The sequence below is a fragment of the Papaver somniferum genome, unplaced genomic scaffold, assembly GCF_003573695.1.
Source record: "Papaver somniferum cultivar HN1 unplaced genomic scaffold, ASM357369v1 unplaced-scaffold_10, whole genome shotgun sequence".
Taxonomy (NCBI): Eukaryota; Viridiplantae; Streptophyta; class Magnoliopsida; order Ranunculales; family Papaveraceae; genus Papaver; species Papaver somniferum.
The window spans coordinates 13,800,495-13,823,993 of NW_020618825.1; the positions used below are offsets into that span (position 1 = coordinate 13,800,495).

General features: G+C 36.3%; 3 protein-coding genes across 3 annotated transcripts; all 3 read right to left on the bottom strand.

The window, feature by feature from the left end:
* Positions 1-12,686: 12,686 nt before the first annotated feature.
* LOC113326382 lies at positions 12,687-13,352 on the bottom strand. The gene has a single exon (XM_026574119.1). The coding sequence runs from the start codon at positions 13,350-13,352 to the stop codon at positions 12,687-12,689; it is 666 nt and encodes a 221-aa protein (XP_026429904.1).
* A 2,561-nt stretch (positions 13,353-15,913) lies between these two features.
* On the bottom strand, positions 15,914-17,310 carry LOC113326383. Its single transcript, XM_026574120.1, has 2 exons — positions 16,251-17,310; positions 15,914-15,948 (listed from the first exon to the last, which is right to left on the bottom strand). The coding sequence occupies exons 1-2, from the start codon at positions 17,308-17,310 to the stop codon at positions 15,914-15,916; spliced, it is 1,095 nt and encodes a 364-aa protein (XP_026429905.1).
* Positions 17,311-20,658: 3,348 nt separating this feature from the next.
* On the bottom strand, positions 20,659-21,267 carry LOC113326384. Its single transcript, XM_026574121.1, has one exon. The coding sequence runs from the start codon at positions 21,265-21,267 to the stop codon at positions 20,659-20,661; it is 609 nt and encodes a 202-aa protein (XP_026429906.1).
* Between the last annotated feature and the right edge of the window lie 2,232 nt (positions 21,268-23,499).

Below are 23,499 nucleotides of genomic sequence, written 5' to 3' on the forward strand. Positions count from 1 at the left end.
TTGAGAATCGGCTCGCTTGGCCAATGGATTTGGTTAGTTTAATACTAACCATACGAAAGACTTCATGTTGCATCAACATTGAGAAATATTGGTAGGCGTCTAGGAGACTTTTCAAATGAAAAAGATTCTCCTAAAGGAAAATATTGTGCAAAATCGTAATAATTATTATTACTAAAAAATATGATCGAAAATAGGAAATATTTTCGAAAATAAAAGACAATTATTTTATTGAATATCATTTCATGACATAAAGATCTCTCCAAGATTGGCAATTAAAGAAATTTACCACTCTTAGCGTCCTTAAATATAAGGAGAAATTTTACGTGGTAAAGATACAATATAATCTAAAATAAAGATAGAAATATTTTATATTGATTTTCGAAAACACATAAAATATTTTCAAGATAACTTTCGTCCTTGAATGTAAGGAGATATTTTTATTCCATACAATATTTTTATGGAATTATTTTTACTTACTATTTGCAGTAATCATAAAAGTATACCACAAATATGGAAATACTTTTAGTGAAAGAAAAATACTTTTGCATATAATATTCAGACAAAATATTTCGGGAAAGAAATATTATTGAATATGTTATAAATGATTATCTTTGGGATACAAAGACGTTTTGGAAAGTAAATCAATTTCCAAAATAGGATTTACGAAAATTAAAATATTTTCGAAATTGACAATGAGATAATAACGGGAATTACCCTGCCATAAGAATTATTTTATGACGTGAATGAAATATTTTTGAGAATCATTTGCTCATAAAACAGAGAAAGATGTGAATACGAAAATGACAGTATGCACAAAAGGTACGTACCGAACTAGATATATGCATAAAATTAACGGTGGTAAGTAAGTTTAACTACACCGTTTAGCATCGTTCATATCTTGTGGTATAGATTTTTTTTTTTTTTGTTGTTGTTGCAGCAACAGTAAGTTCAGTTTTAGACCTTTTTGGATGGAAACCAAAACTGAAAGGACATAGACGATCTCTGATGCGAGACGTAAAAAAATCAACCAACATGTATTTATTGTTGGGTCTGAATGAATTATCGGTCATCTGAATCAATGTTGACGTTGGAACGAAAGTGATGTAAATACACTATTATCTTTGAAAATAAATTTGAATAATATATTTACTCATAATAATCACAGCTAAGAATATATTAAATATAATGAAGTATATTTTAAACGAAAACTATTCTTGGAACTGAAATCAATTTCCATTATCATGTGAGATAATAAACAGTAGCAGTGATCTTTGATATTGAAGAAAATAATCTTCCAAGAACACATGTGATAACGTTAATGAGGTTCTCATTAAGTTGATAATAATCATACTCAAACAAATCAGAAATAAACAGTTTTGTTTGGACGATAAAAAAACATAACAAAGTCAGACAAAAACTTTGTTAGATATATTCGATCAAATTTTTTGATGTCCAATTTAAAATGAAATTATTATTGAACATTAAAATAGATTGCGGAAGCGATTGGATCGAGAGCATTGCTGCTCTGATACAATCTTAAATTTTGATATGTAGATCAAATTCAAGATGGATATCGTTCATGTTAGATAAATAATAAAAACAAATCAATGATAAAATAAATCAATCAAGAATAAATAAATCTACATTCCAAAACAATAATGGAGACGATGTTTAACGTGGTTCGGTCAACTCGACCTACGTCCACAAGCAACCCCGTAGGGTGAATAATAATATTGATCATCAGAACATTCTGAGATGATTTTACAATTATATTGAGACACTCTATTTATAGAGTATGAATAATTAATATAGGATATTATATTATTCTCTAGAATATATATCCTAATTAACTATAATATGAATAATATGAAATTAGCTAGATATTTGACTTATCTAGAAAACTACCTAAATTACACGAGATCTTTTTATTCTTGGAAACTTAACTGATCTCCCTCGATCTTTTGTGTTGTTTAATCTCCGTCGATCTTCTGGTAACTTGAGTCTTGATCACTTCATCTTGACTTTGACTTCAGTTTGTATATTGTATGGTCTTCACTTCACGTGCCATGTATATCACGGTCACTTGACTTAACCTCCACTTCACGTGTCTTACTGCACAGTTACTTGATTTAGTCTTCACTTCACCATATAGTTTCCTCGGTCCTTTTCTGCACCTCGGCTACTTGTTTGTATCTGTTATATATTCTAATATTATGAGAATATTTAATTTAATTTGATTCATCCGACACGAGCCCATTAGTAAGAAAAGGTGATTAGCAGGAAGATTTCTCTTATTTGTAGATATACTCGTTGGATGTAAAAGTGGAGCCATTTTAAAAGATTCATACAGGAGTTTTTACAATATTTATAAAGGGGATACCGGTCTCTCTAAGTGTTAATATCATTTTATCGGTCCAACGGTCAGAATCGATGGGATGTTTTTGTTCTATATGAAACGATATCAGCACTTAGTAGAACTGATATTCTCATTTTTATCAATGAATGTAGAAATTTTTTGAGTCAAGTCCCAATAATCATTAAAAATCTACTCGGCCGCCAGGGCCGCCACCTCTGTAGCCAGAAACTACCTTCTCCAAAACCATCACCATAAAATTCGAATCAACACACTTTATCACTAGAAACACTACGACTTGCATTAAATAAACTCTCACCACCATGTAAATGGGATAGTACGTAGTAGAACAACCACAAACCCTGAACCAACGTTTTCCAGTTGTCGAAGTCACGCGTTCGGCTGGTCTGGGCTCAACTTTATGGTGTTCCAATGTGATCGTGCTGGCGCGGTAGAATTTGAGCCCAACACGCCACTTAGACTAGTACGACGCAACATGATAGCTTCGTGTGTTGAGATGGGCTTGACTAATCAGCACAGTAGGACAACACAACATGCGGTATGAATAAGCACATGGCACAACACATCATGCTAAAAAAGAACGACATTACACACATAAAACAATACACAACATGATACAATACATAATATTTCGGGTATATTTCACAAAAGAGTCTTTGTTATAGCCAATTTTTGGTATTTTATTATCGTTATGTTGACTTATTTTTATAACGACATATATAATATTTAAATATCTGGAAGAATTTATTTTTGGAAAACAACAAATTAATGTCTCATACATAGCATAGCACGATACATCACGTTTATTTTTCTGGCACATCTAGCACGGCACAGCATAACATGTCTTCATCTCTGGTACATCACACCACGCTAAGCACGTGACTTCATGGGCTATGGTGTACTGGGCCGACAAGTTCCACTCCTCTACCTCGCGGCCTTGCCGATCAAAGATCAACACCCATCAAAGAAGAAAGCAAGTTTATAAGGCCGCTAAATGGTAGAATGGTCTAAAAATGAAATTTCTATTTGAATTTCTTTCTAATAATGAATTTAAATTATGCTATATAGAATTTTGGGTGTGGATCAAACATCCGTAATTACTCTCTAGTTTCATCACAATACCTCTACCAATAAAGAAATTTGTTGTACTTACCGGAGGTAGTTGAATGAGATTTCTATATACTTTCATAGATTTTTTTATTTGAATGACTCCCGGAGACTCTCTGAAAATTTAGAGATTTCTAGTGATTCTCAGAGATTATTTTAGAGAGTCCTTATGACTTGTAGAGACAAACAGGGAGGTAGTCAAGTGAGATTTTATAAACTTTCGTAGATTTTTTATTTGAGTGACTCCCTGAGATTCTCTAAAAATATAGAGATTCCTGGTGATTCTCTGAGAGTATATTAGAGAGTCTTTGTGACTTGTAGAGACAAAAAATTGATATTCTTAAAGAGTCTATGTGACATGTAGAGACAAAAAAATGTACAATATTTGATCAAAAATTCAAAACATCTACTGGTTACTTTATTATGCACATTAGAATCTAAATAAAAATACCATGAATACTTGGTAAAATACGTGTGCATCGTCAAAATAAATCTTGTTGTTGCCTATGTTTTCATTTTTTTTTATTTCACTCATCGCACACTAATTTTATTTTCTATTCAATCTCGCCACTGGATTACTCCGCAAATGATCCGTTACTTGGTCATCAGCTCAAATAAAAAAAATAATAATTGGCCCTACTCTCAAAAACAAATATCCTCCAAGCTTCCTAGTCTTCAGAAATTTCACCTCTTGAGGAGAGATTTCTACCATGCCTGTTTTCCTAAAAAAGTCTCTCCAAATCTATGAAAACAATAAATCAATGACTTTCAATTCTCATTCGACTAACAGTGATGTTGTAGTGATTCTTATGAAATCCTAATCCAATAACATGGAGTTTCTGAGAATTTAAATGACTTAAAAAAAGTCTTTAACCAATAACAAGAGACATAAGGAGAATCAAAAAAAGTCTCAATGGACTAATAGTGGATTTGACAACTCTCTGAAAGTCATTTGAAATCTCATTTGACTAACCCCCTGAAAAAATGAGATATGTAAAGAGTCCCTGTGATTTATAGAGACAACAAATTATAATTATCTATCTAAAAAATTTAAACATCTACCGATTTTTTATCATGCACGTTACAAAGTTTATTAGTTAATAAAAGTACCATGAATACGTAATAAAATATTTGTTCGTTGTCATAAATAATCTCACTGTTGTCCTATGCATGTTGTCATCCCACATTTTTTTATTTGCGATGATATCTCATCACTGGTCAGCATGTTTTTATTGTTTCATCCGAGGAGATGTCCTTTGAGGTGGCAAAGAAAAGCTCGGTCGGTATACACGTGGGAAAAGAAGAAGAGAGAGGACATGTCCAATATATACAGATGAGGTCGGTTGTAGTACTATGCAAATGGCTCATCCCTTTGTCATCAATCCAAACAAAAAAAGAGAAAAAAATTTGGTCTTACTCTCAAAAACAAATATTGCCTAAATTTCCAAATCTCCCAAAATATCACGAGGAGAGATTTCTATTATGCCTATTTTCATAAAAAAGACTCCCAAAATCTCTGAAAATTACAAATCAATGACTTTTAATTCTCCTTCGAATAATAGGGGTGTTGGCGTGACTCTTATGAAATCCAAAACCAATAACATGGAGTTTCAGAGAATTTAAATGAGTCAAAAAAAAGTATCTAACCAATAACAAGAGACATTCGATGACTCTCCACGATCCTTTACGTATGGGCTAAGAATAAATTTGGAAACTCTCCGGATATCGTTTGAAATCTCGATGACTACCTCCCTATTAAATTGTTTTCTTGATTTGTATTTTTTATCCACTGGAAAAAGATAGTTTGGATCTTGATGGCCTTTCCGTGTGAGATAATTCTATGTATTAGTTCTTCCGGAAAAAAGTTTTAGTCAATAATAAGTAGTGATTTGACTGGTGTCTGTAATTTATGGATATCCTAATTGTAATTATAGAGGGTAGCCACCAACTCTGCTATTATTAAATTATGACCTGGGAGACTTGGACTCGGTGGCAGTTTTGGTGCTATCCTCATCCTGCAGCATCATGCAGAAAATGATGCCCTAAGACTTTGGATGTGTAAACCTTAACTAATACTTGTTTGTTGCATGCGATTGAGTTATTTTGTTTGTATCTTAATCTCATTTGCAACGACTATCATCTCGGGTTATATATTTATTTATAACAATAAAGTTAAGGCCACTCATTCTTGTTTCTAATTCTTGGACCAGAGCCACACAGGTAACACCGGCTAGCTAAAACATATTGACCCTATCGTATCATCATCGTAATAACACCACCATGCACCGGACATCAACTCATCGTTGTAATTGGGATTTTCTTTTGTTGCTTTACCTTTTCGCGTTCCTTGTTTGGTGTCAATTTACCGAGCAAAAAAAATAATAAAAAAAAAGCTCCACAGCAGTATGACGATGGTTATTGGTTGACGTTGTGTTAGATTTTGATATGTAGATCAAAACTAACATGGATATCATTGATTTGACAAATCATAAATATATTAATCAATGATAAAATAACAAAATAAATAAATCTACATACCAAAATGAAATAGAAGACAGACAATATACGTGGTTCAGTCGATTCGACCTAGGTCCACGGAGAAACCCCTAAGGGTGAGATTATATTGATCTCCAGAGTTTGATCATTTTGGGACGGTTTTACATTTACATTACACTCTCTATTTATAGAGTTGACAAGACATAAAAGATATCCTAGAATTCGAATGAGAAGAATAATTGTCTATTAAGGTAAAATATTAGAAATTAATAACATAATATTTCTAGAATTATACTCTGAATGATGTTGTCTTCACTTAACATGCACTACACAGTCACTTAACTTTCTAGTCATCTTCACAATCACCTCGGTTCATTGCAGGAGTATGGACGGACACTATATTCCAATACCCCTCAAGTTGGACGCGGAGAATTTTGAAGCGTTCAACTTAAACCTTTGAAAATAGTCTTGTAACTTAAACTTTGATTAGGGACCACGTTCACTTGATTTTCGGTTGCGTCGGTACTCGAACATGATAAAAGAAAAAATTGGCCTTCACCGCTACATAATATAACTCTTGTTTTTCTTTTTCTTTTTTTGATGAATAAAATGGCTTTGGTAGCACTAGGCTTGGTTTATTAATGACTAACCAAGATGAAATATTGACATAATGCTAACAACTTGTAGCAAATGATGGATATCTGAGAGATCATTATTTTTGAAAATAGGAGATACTTTCCGAAATGAAGGATAAAATGCAAAATTATACTTTTAATGCGAAAATAGAATATCATTCTATGATTTATAAAGATCCAATCAACAATGACAAAAAAAGAAATCTACCAGTTTTAGCATCTTTAAATGTAAGGTGATATTATATTTTTCTTTCCCATTTTCCAGTGAGATAAAAAATTGATTATAGTGATCTTTAACTTCGAAGACATTAATCTTCCAAGAACATGTTAATTAGTTGTATAAACTAATAAAATTGATTTGATGAATCAAAAGGCAATGCCGAATGAACTTGGAACAAATTTTGTTTTAGATGACCGAAATATTATTAGATACTCTAAATATATACGGATATTATTTTAAACCATTTTTGGAACGAAAAATGGAAAGATATGGAATAAAAAATTGATTACCCATACATGTAGGTAGGGATTGTTTGGAAGGATTCGAAATCCAAGAATACATACCATGTAACTATATTTTGATAGATAGAAAAGGCCATACTTGATTTGTTTGGAGAAAAATCAATAATGAACCGAGATTTATCTGATGAAAGCACGTCAATACAAGGAACAAATGTTTGATGATCCAGAAAAAAACATTTATGATGGTAAAATAAAATAAATTTTTGAGAGACCTGTGGACTTTGTCAAATAACAGTGGTGATGTTTTCAGTCACATAGTTCATGTTAAATGACACGAGTAGTGGAGAATGAGAAAATGAATCATAGTATTCCATTTATTAAAGAAGTGGAACCAATGGATCCAAAAATATGACTGGAGATTCTCCAAAAATCGAATATAATTATTAATTTGATTTGACTCTCAAGGCTAAAACCAATAGGATGTAAAGAATTAAAATTAGCTAAAAAAAATACCAGAATAAATGGAAAAAGATTACGGAAGCGACTGGATCGAGAGAAGAATGATCTGACAAACTAACAAAATTAACATGGATACCATTGATTTGACAAACAACAAATATATTAATCAATGCTAAAATAGCAAAATAAACAAATCTACATACCAAAATGAAATAGGAGACATATGATATACATGGTTCAGTCGATTCGACCTACGTCCACGGAGAAAACCCTAAGGGTGAGATTATATTGATCTCCAGAGTTTGATCATTCTGGGATGGTTTTACATTTACATTACACTCTCTATTTATAGTGTTGACAAGATATAAAAGATATCCTAAAATTAAATAAGAAGAATAATTATCTATGAAGGTAAAATATTAGAAATTAATAACATAATATTTCTAATTATTCTCGGAATGATGTTATCTTCATTCCACATGCACTACACACGGCCACTTAACTTTCTAATCATCTTCAACAATCACCTCGGTTCACTGCACGAGTATGGACGGACACAATATTCCAATACTTTGCGTACTTACATTAATTGTTCCAAGTTGCTCGTCGAAAATAAGATAATTAAGGTTGTCAGTTATCAAAGGATGCCAATTGTCAAAATGATGTTAGGTTTCAACTAAACTCTGACAATTGTATATTCGGTTAGGTGTGTACAAATGATAAAATAATGATAACGATTTGGGCGTGATATTGTTTGGAGGTTTTTTTTTCCCAACTGTTGGAAATCATCCATCCATTATCAACGACTGAAAGTAAACCTTTTGGCAGCGACGTTATGCAACTAGAAAAGTTGCTAAATCCGAAAGGAATGCAGTATGGACACTGAGAAAAGTACTTAAACAAAAATAAAATTAACTTGAGGCAAATATTTTTTTTTAGTTTCTTGTTAAAATTTAGATTTAAAATTATAATAATCATCTTTGGATGGAACAGGAACACCAATAAATTGCATAATTATTTGAGTTATGATATTGGTAGCCTGACTGCCTGAGTCTCTCTATATACGTAGTTATCTTTTTCATATAATTCTCCATCTCTTAGTTACTATATCTCTCTCTGTCTCTTAATTAGATAGTGATTGTCAAATTTCATGAAAACAGATATATTTTCTCTTTCTCGTTATTGTGAGAAGAGCAAGAATCATCTTATATTTATAGTGTTTTGGTTACAATCTTTTACAAGGAATAAAAGCTAATTACAGAAACCATTCCAAATACAGAGACTGTCCTAAACATAGAAGTTACTTGGTGTATACACCAAGTAATGATCATGCATGTGAACTTCATGTCTTCTAACACTCCCCCTCAAGTTGGAGCCGTATGAGATATATCGTACGCCCAACTTGCTGACAATGCGTTGATGATGTTCTCCTCCTAATGCCTTTGTGAAGATGTCTGCTAATTGATCTTTGGATTTGACATAGGTTGGTAATATTAATCCTGACACAATTCTTTCACGAACAAAGTGACAATCTATTTCAATGTGTTTTGTTCGTTCATGAAAAATTGGATTATTTGCAATATGAATTGCAGCTTGGTTATCACAGTGTATTTTCACTGGTCTAGGAATTTTAATTTTAAATTCGTGCATGAGATAAGTGAGCCATTGAACTTCACTTGCAAGATTAGCTAAAGCTCGATATTCAGCTTCTGCAGATGATCGAGCCACAATAAGTTGTTTTTTACTTTTCCAAGATATAGGATTATTACCCATCATGGTAACATATCCTGTGGTAGATCGACGAGTTGTTGGACATCCTGCCCAATCTGAATCTGTATATCCTGATAAGATTAAATCACTATTTGATGACAAGAGAATTCCTTTACCAATGGAACCTTTTAAATATCGCAGTATACGATTGGCAGCATCCATGTGCGTATTTGTAGGCTTTTGCATAAATTGACTGAGATAATTTACTGCATATACTATGTCAGGCCTAGTGACTGTTAAATAAAGAAGTTGTCCAATCAAACGACGATAAGATGAAGGATCATCTAGGAGTTTTCCATCTGTAGGTGTTAGTTTGATATTTTGCTCCATAGGAAATGATGATGGGCGTGATCCTGTTAACCCTGCATCTTGGAGAATATCCAGAGTATATTTTCTTTGACATAAGAAAATGCCTTTCGGCGATCGAGAAACTTCAATTCCTAAGAAGTACTGTAACTTGCCTAAGTCTTTGATTGAGAATCTATTTTCAAGAACTTTTTTGAAGTGTTGAATCAGTATAGGATCATTTCCTGTTATAATAATATCATCTACATATACTAAAATATATATAGAGCTAGTATTTTTATGATAATAAAATAGAGAATAATCTGCTACAGATTGTTTAAAACCTTCTGCAATGAGAGTGGTTGAAAATTTTGCAAACCACTGACGAGAAGCTTGTTTAAGGCCATAAATAGATTTTTTTAAACGACAAACTAGATTCTCCCCCTGTCGTTGAAAACCGGGAGGTAATTCCATAAAAATTTCTTCATTTAAATCACCTTGAAGGAAGGCATTATTGACGTCAAGTTGGTGAAGAGACCATCCTTTGATGGAGGCTATGGATAATAACATACGAACAGTGACAAGTTTTGCAACTGGTGAAAAAGTGTCATGGTAATCGACTCCTTCAAGTTGAGTATAACCTTTGGCAACCAGACGAGCTTTATAACGCTCAATTGTTCCATCGGATTTATATTTGATACGATACACCCATTTACATCCAATAACAGATCTATTATGGGGACGAGGAACTTCAGACCATGTGTCGTTCTCTTTCAAGGCAGTAACTTCTGTAACATGGACTTTTGCCATATTGGGGATTGCATGGCTTCTTGAAAGGTGCGAGGTTCATTTTGAGTGATAATAGTTGAGAGGAAATGCTTATGAGCATTAGAAAATTGCTCAAATTTCAAATAATGAGACAAAGGGTATAAAGGCTCGGTAGATGATGGAGTAAAAGCCGTATTACAGGCATAGTCTTTTAAGTAAGATGGAGGACAACGGACCCGTTGGTGTCTTTCAAGTAGTACATGAGTGGGCTCCGGCATCGCAGACGAAGGAGGTGGCAAACGAGCAGCATCAGGTGTAGTAACGTCAGCAGTGGCATCCACAGCAACGTCTACAGCAACGTCGTCTGCAGTAACATCTACAGCAGCATCCACAGCAGCGTCTACAGCCGCATCAGGAGCGTCGTGGACAAAAACATCAGCAGTAGTGTCGACAGCGTCATTGGCAGAAGCATTAGCAGCATCATCAACAGGAGCATGTAGATTGCTTCCCAGTGAAATCTTGGAGTCGAAAACAGCAGGAGGTGTTTTGATGGTGGGTTGGTTTATTATCACAACTGGATCATGTTGGATCATGTCATCTTTAGGATCGGAACTTGAATCGACCAAAGTAGAGAATGGAAAAATAGATTCATGAAAGACAACGTCCCTAGAAACATAAATTGTTTTGGCGTCGATATCGTATATGCGGTATCCTTTTTGACCGTAGGGATAACCAATAAAAATTCCAGGGCGTGCTCTAGCATCAAATTTATGTTTGATCTTAGTGTTTTTGGCGTAACATAAACAACCAAAAACACGAAGTGAGGTATAGTTTGGAGGACATCCAAATAAAATTTCATGAGGTGATTTTTAACCAAGAATTGGAGTTGAGAGTTTATTTATTAAAAAGGTGGCAGTAAGCACACATTCACCCCAAAATTTCAGAGGTAGATGGGAATGAAATCTTAGAGAGCGAGCAATCTCAAGAAGATGACGATGCTTGCGTTCGACCACTCCATTTTGTTGGGGTGTGGCAACACAACTTCGTTGGTGCACTATGCCAAGTTGGAAGAACAACTCTTGCATGGATTTTGAGAGAAATTCAGTTCCATTATCAGAACGTATCTTTTGAATTTGAGGTAAGAAAACATCTCCCGATCCATAGGAGACGGTATGAATAGAATGATTATATTGAGTACGAACATAAGAGATGAAATATTGTAAGTATTTAAAAGTTTCAGATTTAACCTTCATTAAAAATATCCAAGTGCAACGGGAAAAATCGTCAACAATAGACAAAAAATAACGATCCCCAGTGATGCTTGGTTCGCTAAAGGGTCCCCAAATATCACAGTGGATTATTTCAAAAATCCTAGAACTAGAACTACAACGAGAAGGAAACTTTAAACGATATTGTTTTGCCTGTGGACAAATCCCACAGATGCCTTTGTCCGAACTAATAAAGGGAAATTTCTTCGATGAGTAATCTAATCTAGGGGAGGACGGATGTCCCAATCTCCAATGCCAAAGATGAAAATTTTGCGGAAGCGAAACAGAAAAGGCAGTAACAGCAGGAAGATAATATAGACCATTGTAGTAATCACCCTGACCAATCAGCTTCTTCGTTTGTAGGTCCTGAAAGTAGCAGTGATTAGATTCAAACTTTACAGAGTAGCGTTTAGAGCGAACCAATTGTCCTACGGATAATAAATTGAATTTGCAAGTAGGTACATGAAGCACGTTAGTAAATTTTAAGGTGGGAGAAAAGTGAACCGTTCCCACATGAAGTGCGGATAGAGAACTTCCATTGGGAAGTTGAACAGAGATGGGTGAAGGTGTTTTAATGTAAGATGAGAAAAGCTTCAAGGAACAACAAATATGATTAGATGCTCCTGTATCTATAATCCAAAGAGAATGTTTTGTAAAAAAAGACATACCTGCAAGATTTGCAATTGTTGTCGTAGTACCAGTTTGGAGCAATGTTAAAAGTTGATTGTATTGATCATGGGTCAACTGTGGAGCAGCAGCCATGTAGCTACTTGGAGCGACAGAGTTTCTCGTGTAGCCTGTGCTGGAATTTCCCGTGTAGCCCGTGCTTGTGTCATCTCTTGGCTTCTTCGGGTAACCAACCAGTTGATAACAACGGTCCTTTGTGTGACCAATCTTTCGGCAATGATCACAAGATGGTCGCAGATTCTTGCTGCTCGATCCATTGGTGTTGCTCCAAGGGGAAGGTCGAGGTGCAAATCTGGTAGACAAGGCTGCGCTGTCAATCTGGGGTGTAGCAGCAATGTTGATAAATTGTTGTTGTTCTTCCTGACGAACAAGGGATTAAATCTTCGCAAGCGTCGGAAAAGGAGACATAAGAAGGATGTTGCTTCTTACGGCCGAAAATATGTCATGAAGTCCCTGTAAGAACTCCATTGCTTTGTCTCTGTTGAGCTGTTCAAGCACTTGCTTTCCATTACCGCAGGTGCAAGGTTCAACCGGTGTAAGAGCGCCCACTTCATCCCATAGACTTTTAAGCTTGGTGTAATAAGAAGATATACTAGAATCTTCTTGTTTGAGAGTTGATATATGACGTTTTAAATCAAAGATTCGAGGCATATTTGTTTCATAAAATCGATCCTCATGATCAATCCAAATATCCCTAGCGTTTTCTATCCAACTGATGCTTCGTTTTATCTCAGCTTCACAGGAATTGGCAATCCAAATATAAACCAGATTGTTTGCACGAATCCAAGCTGGAAGTTTGTCATCAGAAGCTAACGGTTTGGCTATTGTACCATCAACCAAGCCGTATTTGTTCTTGGCTCTTAAAGCCCGAGCAATACCCCTTGACCATGTGGGATAATTATCACCTGTTAACACAGGGGAATAAAGCACAGTCGACGGATTGTCCGACGCTGGTACATCATAAGGGTCTAAGCTTGAGCTAGAGTCATCAAACTTAGGTCCACGTACATTAGATGGAGATGGTGGTGGTGATGCAACCATAATGAGAGGGAAAGAGAATCAAGAAGGAAGGAGACGAGAAAAAAAAAAGAAAAAAAGGTGTGAAAAAAAATTTGTTTTTGAAGAAACGTACCTGCTCAAGATACCATGTCAAATTTCATGAAAACATAGATATTTTCTCTTTCTCGTTATTGTGAGAAGAGCAAGAATCATCTTATATTTATAGTGTTTTGGTTACAATCTTTTACAAGGAATAAAAGCTAATTACAGAAACCATTCCAAATACAGAGACTATCCTAAACATAGAAGTTACTTGGTGTATACACCAAGTAATGATCATGCATGTGAACTTCATGGCTTCTAACACTCCCCCTCAAGTTGGAGCCGTATGAGATATATCGTATACGCCCAACTTGCTGACAATGCGTTGATGATGTTCTCCTCCTAATGGCTTTGTGAAGATGTCTGCTAATTGATCTTTGGATTTGACATAGGTTGGTAATATTAATCCTGACACAATTCTTTCACGAACAAAGTGACAATCTATTTCAATGTGTTTTGTTCGTTCATGAAAAATTGGATTATTTGCAATATGAATTGCAGCTTGGTTATCACAGTGTATTTTCACTGGTCTAGGAATTTTAATTTTAAATTCTTGCATGAGATAAGTGAGCCATTGAAATTCACTTGCAAGATTAGCTAAAGCTCGATATTCAGCTTCTGCAGATGATCGAGCCACAGTAAGTTGTTTTTTACTTTTCCAAGATATAGGATTATTACCCATCATGGTAACATATCCTGTGGTAGATCGACGAGTTGTTGGACATCCTGCCCAATCTGAATATGTATATCCTGATAAGATTAAATCACTATTTGATGACAAGAGAATTCTTTTACCAATGGAACCTTTTAAATATCGCAGTATACGATTGGCAGCATCCATGTGCGTATTTGTAGGCTTTTGCATAAATTGACTGAGATAATTTACTGCATATACTATGTCAGGCCTAGTGACTGTTAAATAAAGAAGTCGTCCAATCAAACGACGATAAGATGAAGGATCATCTAGGAGTTTTCCATCTGTAGGTGTTAGTTTGATATTTTGCTCCATAGGAAATGATGATGGGCGTGATCCTGTTAACCCTGCATCTTGGAGAATATCCAGAGTATATTTTCTTTGACATAAGAAAATGCCTTTCGGCGATCGAGAAACTTCAATTCCTAAGAAGTACTGTAACTTGCCTAAGTCTTTGATTGAGAATTTATTTTCAAGAACTTTTTTGAAGTGTTGAATCAGTATAGGATCATTTCCTGTTATAATAATATCATCTACATATACTAAAATATATATAGAGCTAGCATTTTTATGATAATAAAATAGAGAATAATCTGCTACAGATTGTTTAAAACCTTCTGCAATGAGAGTGGTTGAAAATTTTGCAAACCACTGACGAGAAGCTTGTTTAAGGCCATAAATAGATTTTTTTAAACGACAAACTAGATTCTCCCCCTGTCGTTGAAAACCGGGAGGTAATTCCATAAAAATTTCTTCATTTAAATCACCTTGAAGGAAGGCATTATTGACGTCAAGTTGGTGAAGAGACCATCCTTTGATGGAGGCTATGGATAATAACATACGAACAGTGACAAGTTTTGCAACTTTACATCCAATAACAGATCTATTATGGGGACGAGGAACTTCAGACCATGTGTCGTTCTCTTTCAAGGAAGTAACTTCTGTAACCATGGACTTTTGCCATATTGGGGATTGCATGGCTTCTTGAAAGGTGCGAGGTTCATTTTGAGTGATAATAGTTCAGAGGAAATGCTTATGAGCATTAAAAAATTGCTCAAATTTCAAATAATGAGACAAAGGGTATAAAGGCTCGGTAGATGATGGAGTAAAAGCCGTATTACAGGCATAGTCTTTTAAGTAAGATGGAGGACAACGCACCCGTTGGTGTCTTTAAAGTAGTACATGAGTGGGCTCCGGCATCGCAGACGAAGGAGGTGGCAAACGAGCAGCATCAGGTGTAGTAACGTCAGCAGTGGCATCCACAGCAACGTCTACAGCAACGTCGTCTGCAGTAACATCTACAGCAGCATCCACAGCAGCGTCTACAGCCGCATCATGAGCGTCGTGGACAAAAACATCAGCAGTAGTGTCGACAGCGTCATTGGCAGAAGCATTATATTGAGTACGAACATAAGAGATGAAATATTGTAAGTATTTAAAAGTTTCAGATTTAACCTTCATTAAAAATATCCAAGTGTAACGGGAAAAATCGTCAACAATAGACAAAAAATAACGATCCCCAGTGATGCTTAGTTCTCTAAAGGGTCCCCAAATATCACAGTGGATTAATTCAAAAATCCTAGAACTAGAACTACAACGAGAAGGAAACTTTAAACGAGATTGTTTTGCCTGTGGACAAATCCCACAGATGCCTTTGTCCGAACTAATAAAGGGAAATTTCTTCGATAAGTAATCTAATCTAGGGGAGGACGGATGTCCCAATCTCCAATGCCAAAGATGAAAATTTTGCGGAAGCGAAACAGAAAAGGCAGTAACAGCACGAAGATATTATAGACCATTGTAGTAATCACCCTGACCAATCAGCTTCTTCGTTTGTAGGTCCTGAAAGTAGCAGTGATTAGATTCAAACTTTACAGAGTAGCGTTTAGAGCGAACCAATTGTCCTACGGATAATAAATTGAATTTGCAAGTAGGTACATGAAGCACGTTAGTAAATTTTAAGGTGGGAGAAAAGTGAACCGTTCCCACATGAAGTGCGGATAGAGAACTTCCATTGGGAAGTTGAACAGAGATGGGTGAAGGTGTTTTAATGTAAGATGAGAAAAGCTTCAAGGAACAACAAATATGATTAGATGCTCCTGTATCTATAATCCAAAGAGAATGTTTTGTAAAAAAAGACATACCTGCAAGATTTGCAATTGTTGTCGTAGTACCAGTTTGGAGCAATGATAAAAGTTGATTGTATTGATCATGGGTTAACTGTGGAGCAGCAGCCATGTAGCTACTTGGAGCGACAGAGTTTCCCGTGTAGCCTGTGCTGGAGTTTCCCGTGTAACCCGTGCTTGTGTCATCTCTTGGCTTCTTCGGGTAACCAACCAGTTGATAACAACGGTTCTTTGTGTGACCAATCTTTCGGCAATGATCACAAGATGGTCGCGGCTTCTTGCTGCTCGATCCATTGGTGTTGCTCCAAGGGGAAGGTCGAGGTGCAAATCTGGTAGACAAGGCTGCGCTGTCAATCTGGGGTGTAGCAGCAACGTTGATAAATTGTTGTTGTTCTTCCTGACGAACAAGGGAGTAAATCTTCGCAAGCGTCGGAAAAGGAGACATAAGAAGGATGTTGCTTCTTACGGCCGAAAATATGTCATGAAGTCCCTGTAAGAACTCCATTGCTTTGTCTCTGTTGAGCTGTTCAAGCACTTGCTTTCCATTACCGCAGGTGCAAGGTTCAACCGGTGTAAGAGCGCCTACCTCATCCCACAGACTTTTAAGCTTGGTGTAATAAGAAGATATACTAGAATCTTCTTGTTTGAGAGTGGATATATGACGTTTTAAATCAAAGATTCGAGGCATATTTGTTTCAGAAAATCGATCCTCAAGATCAATCCAAATATCCCTAGCGTTTTTTATCCAACTGATGCTTCGTTTTATCTCAGCTTCACAGGAATTGGCAATCCAAATACAAACCAGATTGTTTGCACGAATCCAAGCTGGAAGTTTGTCATCAGAAGCTAACGGTTTCGCTATTGTACCATCAACAAAGCCGTATTTGTTCTTGGCTCTTAAAGCCCGAGCAATACCCCTTGACCATGTGGGATAATTATCACCTGTTAACACAGGGGAATAAAGCACAGTCGACGGATTGTCCGACGCTGGTACATCATAAGGGTCTAAGCTTGAGCTAGAGTCATCAAACTTAGGTCCACGTACATTAGATGGAGATGGTGGTGGTGATGCAACCATAGTGAGAGGGAAAGAGAATCAAGAAGGAAGGAGAAGAGAAAAAAAAAGAAAAAAACGTGTGAAAAAAATTTTGTTTTTGAAGAAACGTACCTGCTCAAGATACCATGTCAAATTTCATGAAAACAGATATATTTTCTCTTTCTCGTTATTGTGAGAAGAGCAAGAATCATCTTATATTTATAGTGTTTTGGTTACAATCTTTTACAAGGAATAAAAGCTAATTACAGAAACCATTCCAAATACAGAGACTATCCTAAACATAGAAGTTACTTGGTGTATACACCAAGTAATGATCATGCATGTGAACTTCATGGCTTCTAACACTCCCCCTCAAGTTGGAGCCGTATGAGATATATCGTATACGCCCAACTTGCTGACAATGCGTTGATGATGTTCTCCTCCTAATGGCTTTGTGAAGATGTCTGCTAATTGATCTTTGGATTTGACATAGGTTGGTAATATTAATCCTGACACAATTCTTTCACGAACAAAGTGACAATCTATTTCAATGTGTTTTGTTCGTTCATGAAAAATTGGATTATTTGCAATATGAATTGCAGCTTGGTTATCACAGTGTATTTTCACTGGTCTAGGAATTTTAATTTTAAATTCTTGCATGAGATAAGTGAGCCATTGAAATTCACTTGCAAGATTAGCTAAAGCTCGATATTCAGCTTCTGCAGATGATCGAGCCACAGTAAGTTGTTTTTTACTTTTCCAAGATATAGGATTATTACCCATCATGGTAACATATCCTGTGGTAGATCGACGAGTTGTTGGACATCCTGCCCAATCTGAATATGTATATCCTGATAAGATTAAATCACTATTTGATGACAAGAGAATTCTTTTACCAATGGAACCTTTTAAATATCGCAGTATACGATTGGCAGCATCCATGTGCGTATTTGTAGGCTTTTGCATAAATTGACTGAGATAATTTACTGCATATACTATGTCAGGCCTAGTGACTGTTAAATAAAGAAGTCGTCCAATCAAACGACGATAAGATGAAGGATCATCTAGGAGTTTTCCATCTGTAGGTGTTAGTTTGATATTTTGCTCCATAGGAAATGATGATGGGCGTGATCCTGTTAACCCTGCATCTTGGAGAATATCCAGAGTATATTTTCTTTGACATAAGAAAATGCCTTTCGGCGATCGAGAAACTTCAATTCCTAAGAAGTACTGTAACTTGCCTAAGTCTTTGATTGAGAATTTATTTTCAAGAACTTTTTTGAAGTGTTGAATCAGTATAGGATCATTTCCTGTTATAATAATATCATCTACATATACTAAAATATATATAGAGCTAGCATTTTTATGATAATAAAATAGAGAATAATCTGCTACAGATTGTTTAAAACCTTCTGCAATGAGAGTGGTTGAAAATTTTGCAAACCACTGACGAGAAGCTTGTTTAAGGCCATAAATAGATTTTTTTAAACGACAAACTAGATTCTCCCCCTGTCGTTGAAAACCGGGAGGTAATTCCATAAAAATTTCTTCATTTAAATCACCTTGAAGGAAGGCATTATTGACGTCAAGTTGGTGAAGAGACCATCCTTTGATGGAGGCTATGGATAATAACATACGAACAGTGACAAGTTTTGCAACTTTACATCCAATAACAGATCTATTATGGGGACGAGGAACTTCAGACCATGTGTCGTTCTCTTTCAAGGAAGTAACTTCTGTAACCATGGACTTTTGCCATATTGGGGATTGCATGGCTTCTTGAAAGGTGCGAGGTTCATTTTGAGTGATAATAGTTCAGAGGAAATGCTTATGAGCATTAAAAAATTGCTCAAATTTCAAATAATGAGACAAAGGGTATAAAGGCTCGGTAGATGATGGAGTAAAAGCCGTATTACAGGCATAGTCTTTTAAGTAAGATGGAGGACAACGCACCCGTTGGTGTCTTTAAAGTAGTACATGAGTGGGCTCCGGCATCGCAGACGAAGGAGGTGGCAAACGAGCAGCATCAGGTGTAGTAACGTCAGCAGTGGCATCCACAGCAACGTCTACAGCAACGTCGTCTGCAGTAACATCTACAGCAGCATCCACAGCAGCGTCTACAGCCGCATCATGAGCGTCGTGGACAAAAACATCAGCAGTAGTGTCGACAGCGTCATTGGCAGAAGCATTATATTGAGTACGAACATAAGAGATGAAATATTGTAAGTATTTAAAAGTTTCAGATTTAACCTTCATTAAAAATATCCAAGTGTAACGGGAAAAATCGTCAACAATAGACAAAAAATAACGATCCCCAGTGATGCTTAGTTCTCTAAAGGGTCCCCAAATATCACAGTGGATTAATTCAAAAATCCTAGAACTAGAACTACAACGAGAAGGAAACTTTAAACGAGATTGTTTTGCCTGTGGACAAATCCCACAGATGCCTTTGTCCGAACTAATAAAGGGAAATTTCTTCGATAAGTAATCTAATCTAGGGGAGGACGGATGTCCCAATCTCCAATGCCAAAGATGAAAATTTTGCGGAAGCGAAACAGAAAAGGCAGTAACAGCACGAAGATATTATAGACCATTGTAGTAATCACCCTGACCAATCAGCTTCTTCGTTTGTAGGTCCTGAAAGTAGCAGTGATTAGATTCAAACTTTACAGAGTAGCGTTTAGAGCGAACCAATTGTCCTACGGATAATAAATTGAATTTGCAAGTAGGTACATGAAGCACGTTAGTAAATTTTAAGGTGGGAGAAAAGTGAACCGTTCCCACATGAAGTGCGGATAGAGAACTTCCATTGGGAAGTTGAACAGAGATGGGTGAAGGTGTTTTAATGTAAGATGAGAAAAGCTTCAAGGAACAACAAATATGATTAGATGCTCCTGTATCTATAATCCAAAGAGATTGTTTTGTAAAAAAAGACATACCTGCAAGATTTGCAATTGTTGTCGTAGTACCAGTTTGGAGCAATGTTAAAAGTTGATTGTATTGATCATGGGTCAACTGTGGAGCAGCAGCCATGTAGCTACTTGGAGCGACAGAGTTTCCCGTGTAGCCTGTGCTGGAATTTCCCGTGTAGCCCGTGCTTGTGTCATCTCTTGGCTTCTTCGGGTAACCAACCAGTTGATAACAACGGTCCTTTGTGTGACCAATCTTTCGGCAATGATCACAAGATGGTCGCGGCTTCTTGCTGCTCGATCCATTGGTGTTGCTCCAAGGGGAAGGTTGAGGTGCAAATCTGGTAGACAAGGCTGCGCTGTCAATCTGGGGTGTAGCATCAATGTTGATAAATTGTTGTTGTTCTTCTTGACGAACAAGGGAGTAAATCTTCGCAAGCGTCGGAAAAGGAGACATAAGAAGGATGTTGCTTCTTACGGCCTAAAATCTGTCAAGAAATCCCTGTAAGAACTCCATTGCTTTGTCTCTGTTGAGCTGTTCAAGCACTTGCTTTCCATTACCGCAGGTACAAGGTTCAACCGGTGTAAGAGCGCCCACTTCATCCCATAGACTTTTAAGCTTGGTGTAATAAGAAGATATACTAGAATCTTCTTGTTTGAGAGTTGATATATGACGTTTTAAATCAAAGATTCGAGGCATATTTGTTTCAGAAAATCGATCCTCAAGATCAATCCAAATATCCCTAGCGTTTTCTATCCAACTGATGCTTCGTTTTATCTCAGCTTCACAGGAATTGGCAATCCAAATACAAACCAGATTGTTTGCACGAATCCAAGCTGGAAGTTTGTCATCAGAAGCTAACGGTTTGGCTATTGTACCATCAACAAAGCCGTATTTGTTCTTGGCTCTTAAAGCCCGAGCAATACCCCTTGACCATGTGGGATAATTATCACCTGTTAACACAGGGGAATAAAGCACAGTCGACGGATTGTCCGACGCTGGTACATCATAAGGGTCTAAGCTTGAGCTAGAGTCATCAAACTTAGGTCCACGTACATTAGATGGAGATGGTGGTGGTGATGCAACCATAGTGAGAGGGAAAGAGAATCAAGAAGGAAGGAGAAGAGAAAAAAAAAGAAAAAAACGTGTGAAAAAAATTTTGTTTTTGAAGAAACGTACCTGCTCAAGATACCATGTCAAATTTCATGAAAACAGATATATTTTCTCTTTCTCGTTATTGTGAGAAGAGCAAGAATCATCTTATATTTATAGTGTTTTGGTTACAATCTTTTACAAGGAATAAAAGCTAATTACAGAAACCATTCCAAATACAGAGACTATCCTAAACATAGAAGTTACTTGGTGTATACACCAAGTAATGATCATGCATGTGAACTTCATGGCTTCTAACACTCCCCCTCAAGTTGGAGCCGTATGAGATATATCGTATACGCCCAACTTGCTGACAATGCGTTGATGATGTTCTCCTCCTAATGGCTTTGTGAAGATGTCTGCTAATTGATCTTTGGATTTGACATAGGTTGGTAATATTAATCCTGACACAATTCTTTCACGAACAAAGTGACAATCTATTTCAATGTGTTTTGTTCGTTCATGAAAAATTGGATTATTTGCAATATGAATTGCAGCTTGGTTATCACAGTGTATTTTCACTGGTCTAGGAATTTTAATTTTAAATTCTTGCATGAGATAAGTGAGCCATTGAAATTCACTTGCAAGATTAGCTAAAGCTCGATATTCAGCTTCTGCAGATGATCGAGCCACAGTAAGTTGTTTTTTACTTTTCCAAGATATAGGATTATTACCCATCATGGTAACATATCCTGTGGTAGATCGACGAGTTGTTGGACATCCTGCCCAATCTGAATATGTATATCCTGATAAGATTAAATCACTATTTGATGACAAGAGAATTCCTTTACCAATGGAACCTTTTAAATATCGCAGTATACGATTGGCAGCATCCATGTGCGTATTTGTAGGCTTTTGCATAAATTGACTGAGATAATTTACTGCATATACTATGTCAGGCCTAGTGACTGTTAAATAAAGAAGTCGTCCAATCAAACGACGATAAGATGAAGGATCATCTAGGAGTTTTCCATCTGTAGGTGTTAGTTTGATATTTTGCTCCATAGGAAATGATGATGGGCGTGATCCTGTTAACCCTGCATCTTGGAGAATATCCAGAGTATATTTTCTTTGACATAAGAAAATGCCTTTCGGCGATCGAGAAACTTCAATTCCTAAGAAGTACTGTAACTTGCCTAAGTCTTTGATTGAGAATTTATTTTCAAGAACTTTTTTGAAGTGTTGAATCAGTATAGGATCATTTCCTGTTATAATAATATCATCTACATATACTAAAATATATATAGAGCTAGCATTTTTATGATAATAAAATAGAGAATAATCTGCTACAGATTGTTTAAAACCTTCTGCAATGAGAGTGGTTGAAAATTTTGCAAACCACTGACGAGAAGCTTGTTTAAGGCCATAAATAGATTTTTTTAAACAACAAACTAGATTCTCCCCCTGTCGTTGAAAACCGGGAGGTAATTCCATAAAAATTTCTTCATTTAAATCACCTTGAAGGAAGGCATTATTGACGTCAAGTTGGTGAAGAGACCATCCTTTGATGGAGGCTATGGATAATAACATACGAACAGTGACAAGTTTTGCAACTGGTGCAAAAGTGTCATGGTAATCGACTCCTTCAAGTTGAGTATAACCTTTGGCAACCAGACGAGCTTTATAACGCTCAATTGTTCCATCGGATTTATATTTGATACGATACACCCATTTACATCCAATAACAGATCTATTATGGGGACGAGGAACTTCAGACCATGTGTCGTTCTCTTTCAAGGCAGTAACTTCTGTAACCATGGACTTTTGCCATATTGGGGATTGCATGGCTTCTTGAAAGGTGCGAGGTTCATTTTGAGTGATAATAGTTGAGAGGAAATGCTTATGAGCATTAGAAAATTGCTCAAATTTCAAATAATGAGACAAAGGGTATAAAGGCTCGGTAGATGATGGAGTAAAAGCCGTATTACAGGCATAGTCTTTTAAGTAAGATGGAGGACAACGGACCCGTTGGTGTCTTTCAAGTAGTACATGAGTGGGCTCCGGCATCGCAGACGAAGGAGGTGGCAAACGAGCAGCATCAGGTGTAGTAACGTCAGCAGTGGCATCCACAGCAACGTCTACAGCAACGTCGTCTGCAGTAACATCTACAGCAGCATCCACAGCAGCGTCTACAGCCGCATCAGGAGCGTCGTGGACAAAAACATCAGC

Bases quoted from the DNA above. Each gene is read 5' to 3' on its own strand.
- LOC113326382 (XM_026574119.1), bottom strand. From the start codon at position 13,352: ATGGTTGCATCACCACCACCATCTCCATCTAATGTACGTGGACCTAAG.
- LOC113326383 (XM_026574120.1), bottom strand. From the start codon at position 17,310: ATGGTTGCATCACCACCACCATCTCCATCTAATGTACGTGGACCTAAG. The intron at 15,949-16,250 runs GTATGTCTTTTT...TGCTACTTTCAG, and splicing joins AACAATTGCAAATCTTGCAG to GACCTACAAACGAAGAAGCT.
- LOC113326384 (XM_026574121.1), bottom strand. From the start codon at position 21,267: ATGGTTGCATCACCACCACCATCTCCATCTAATGTACGTGGACCTAAG.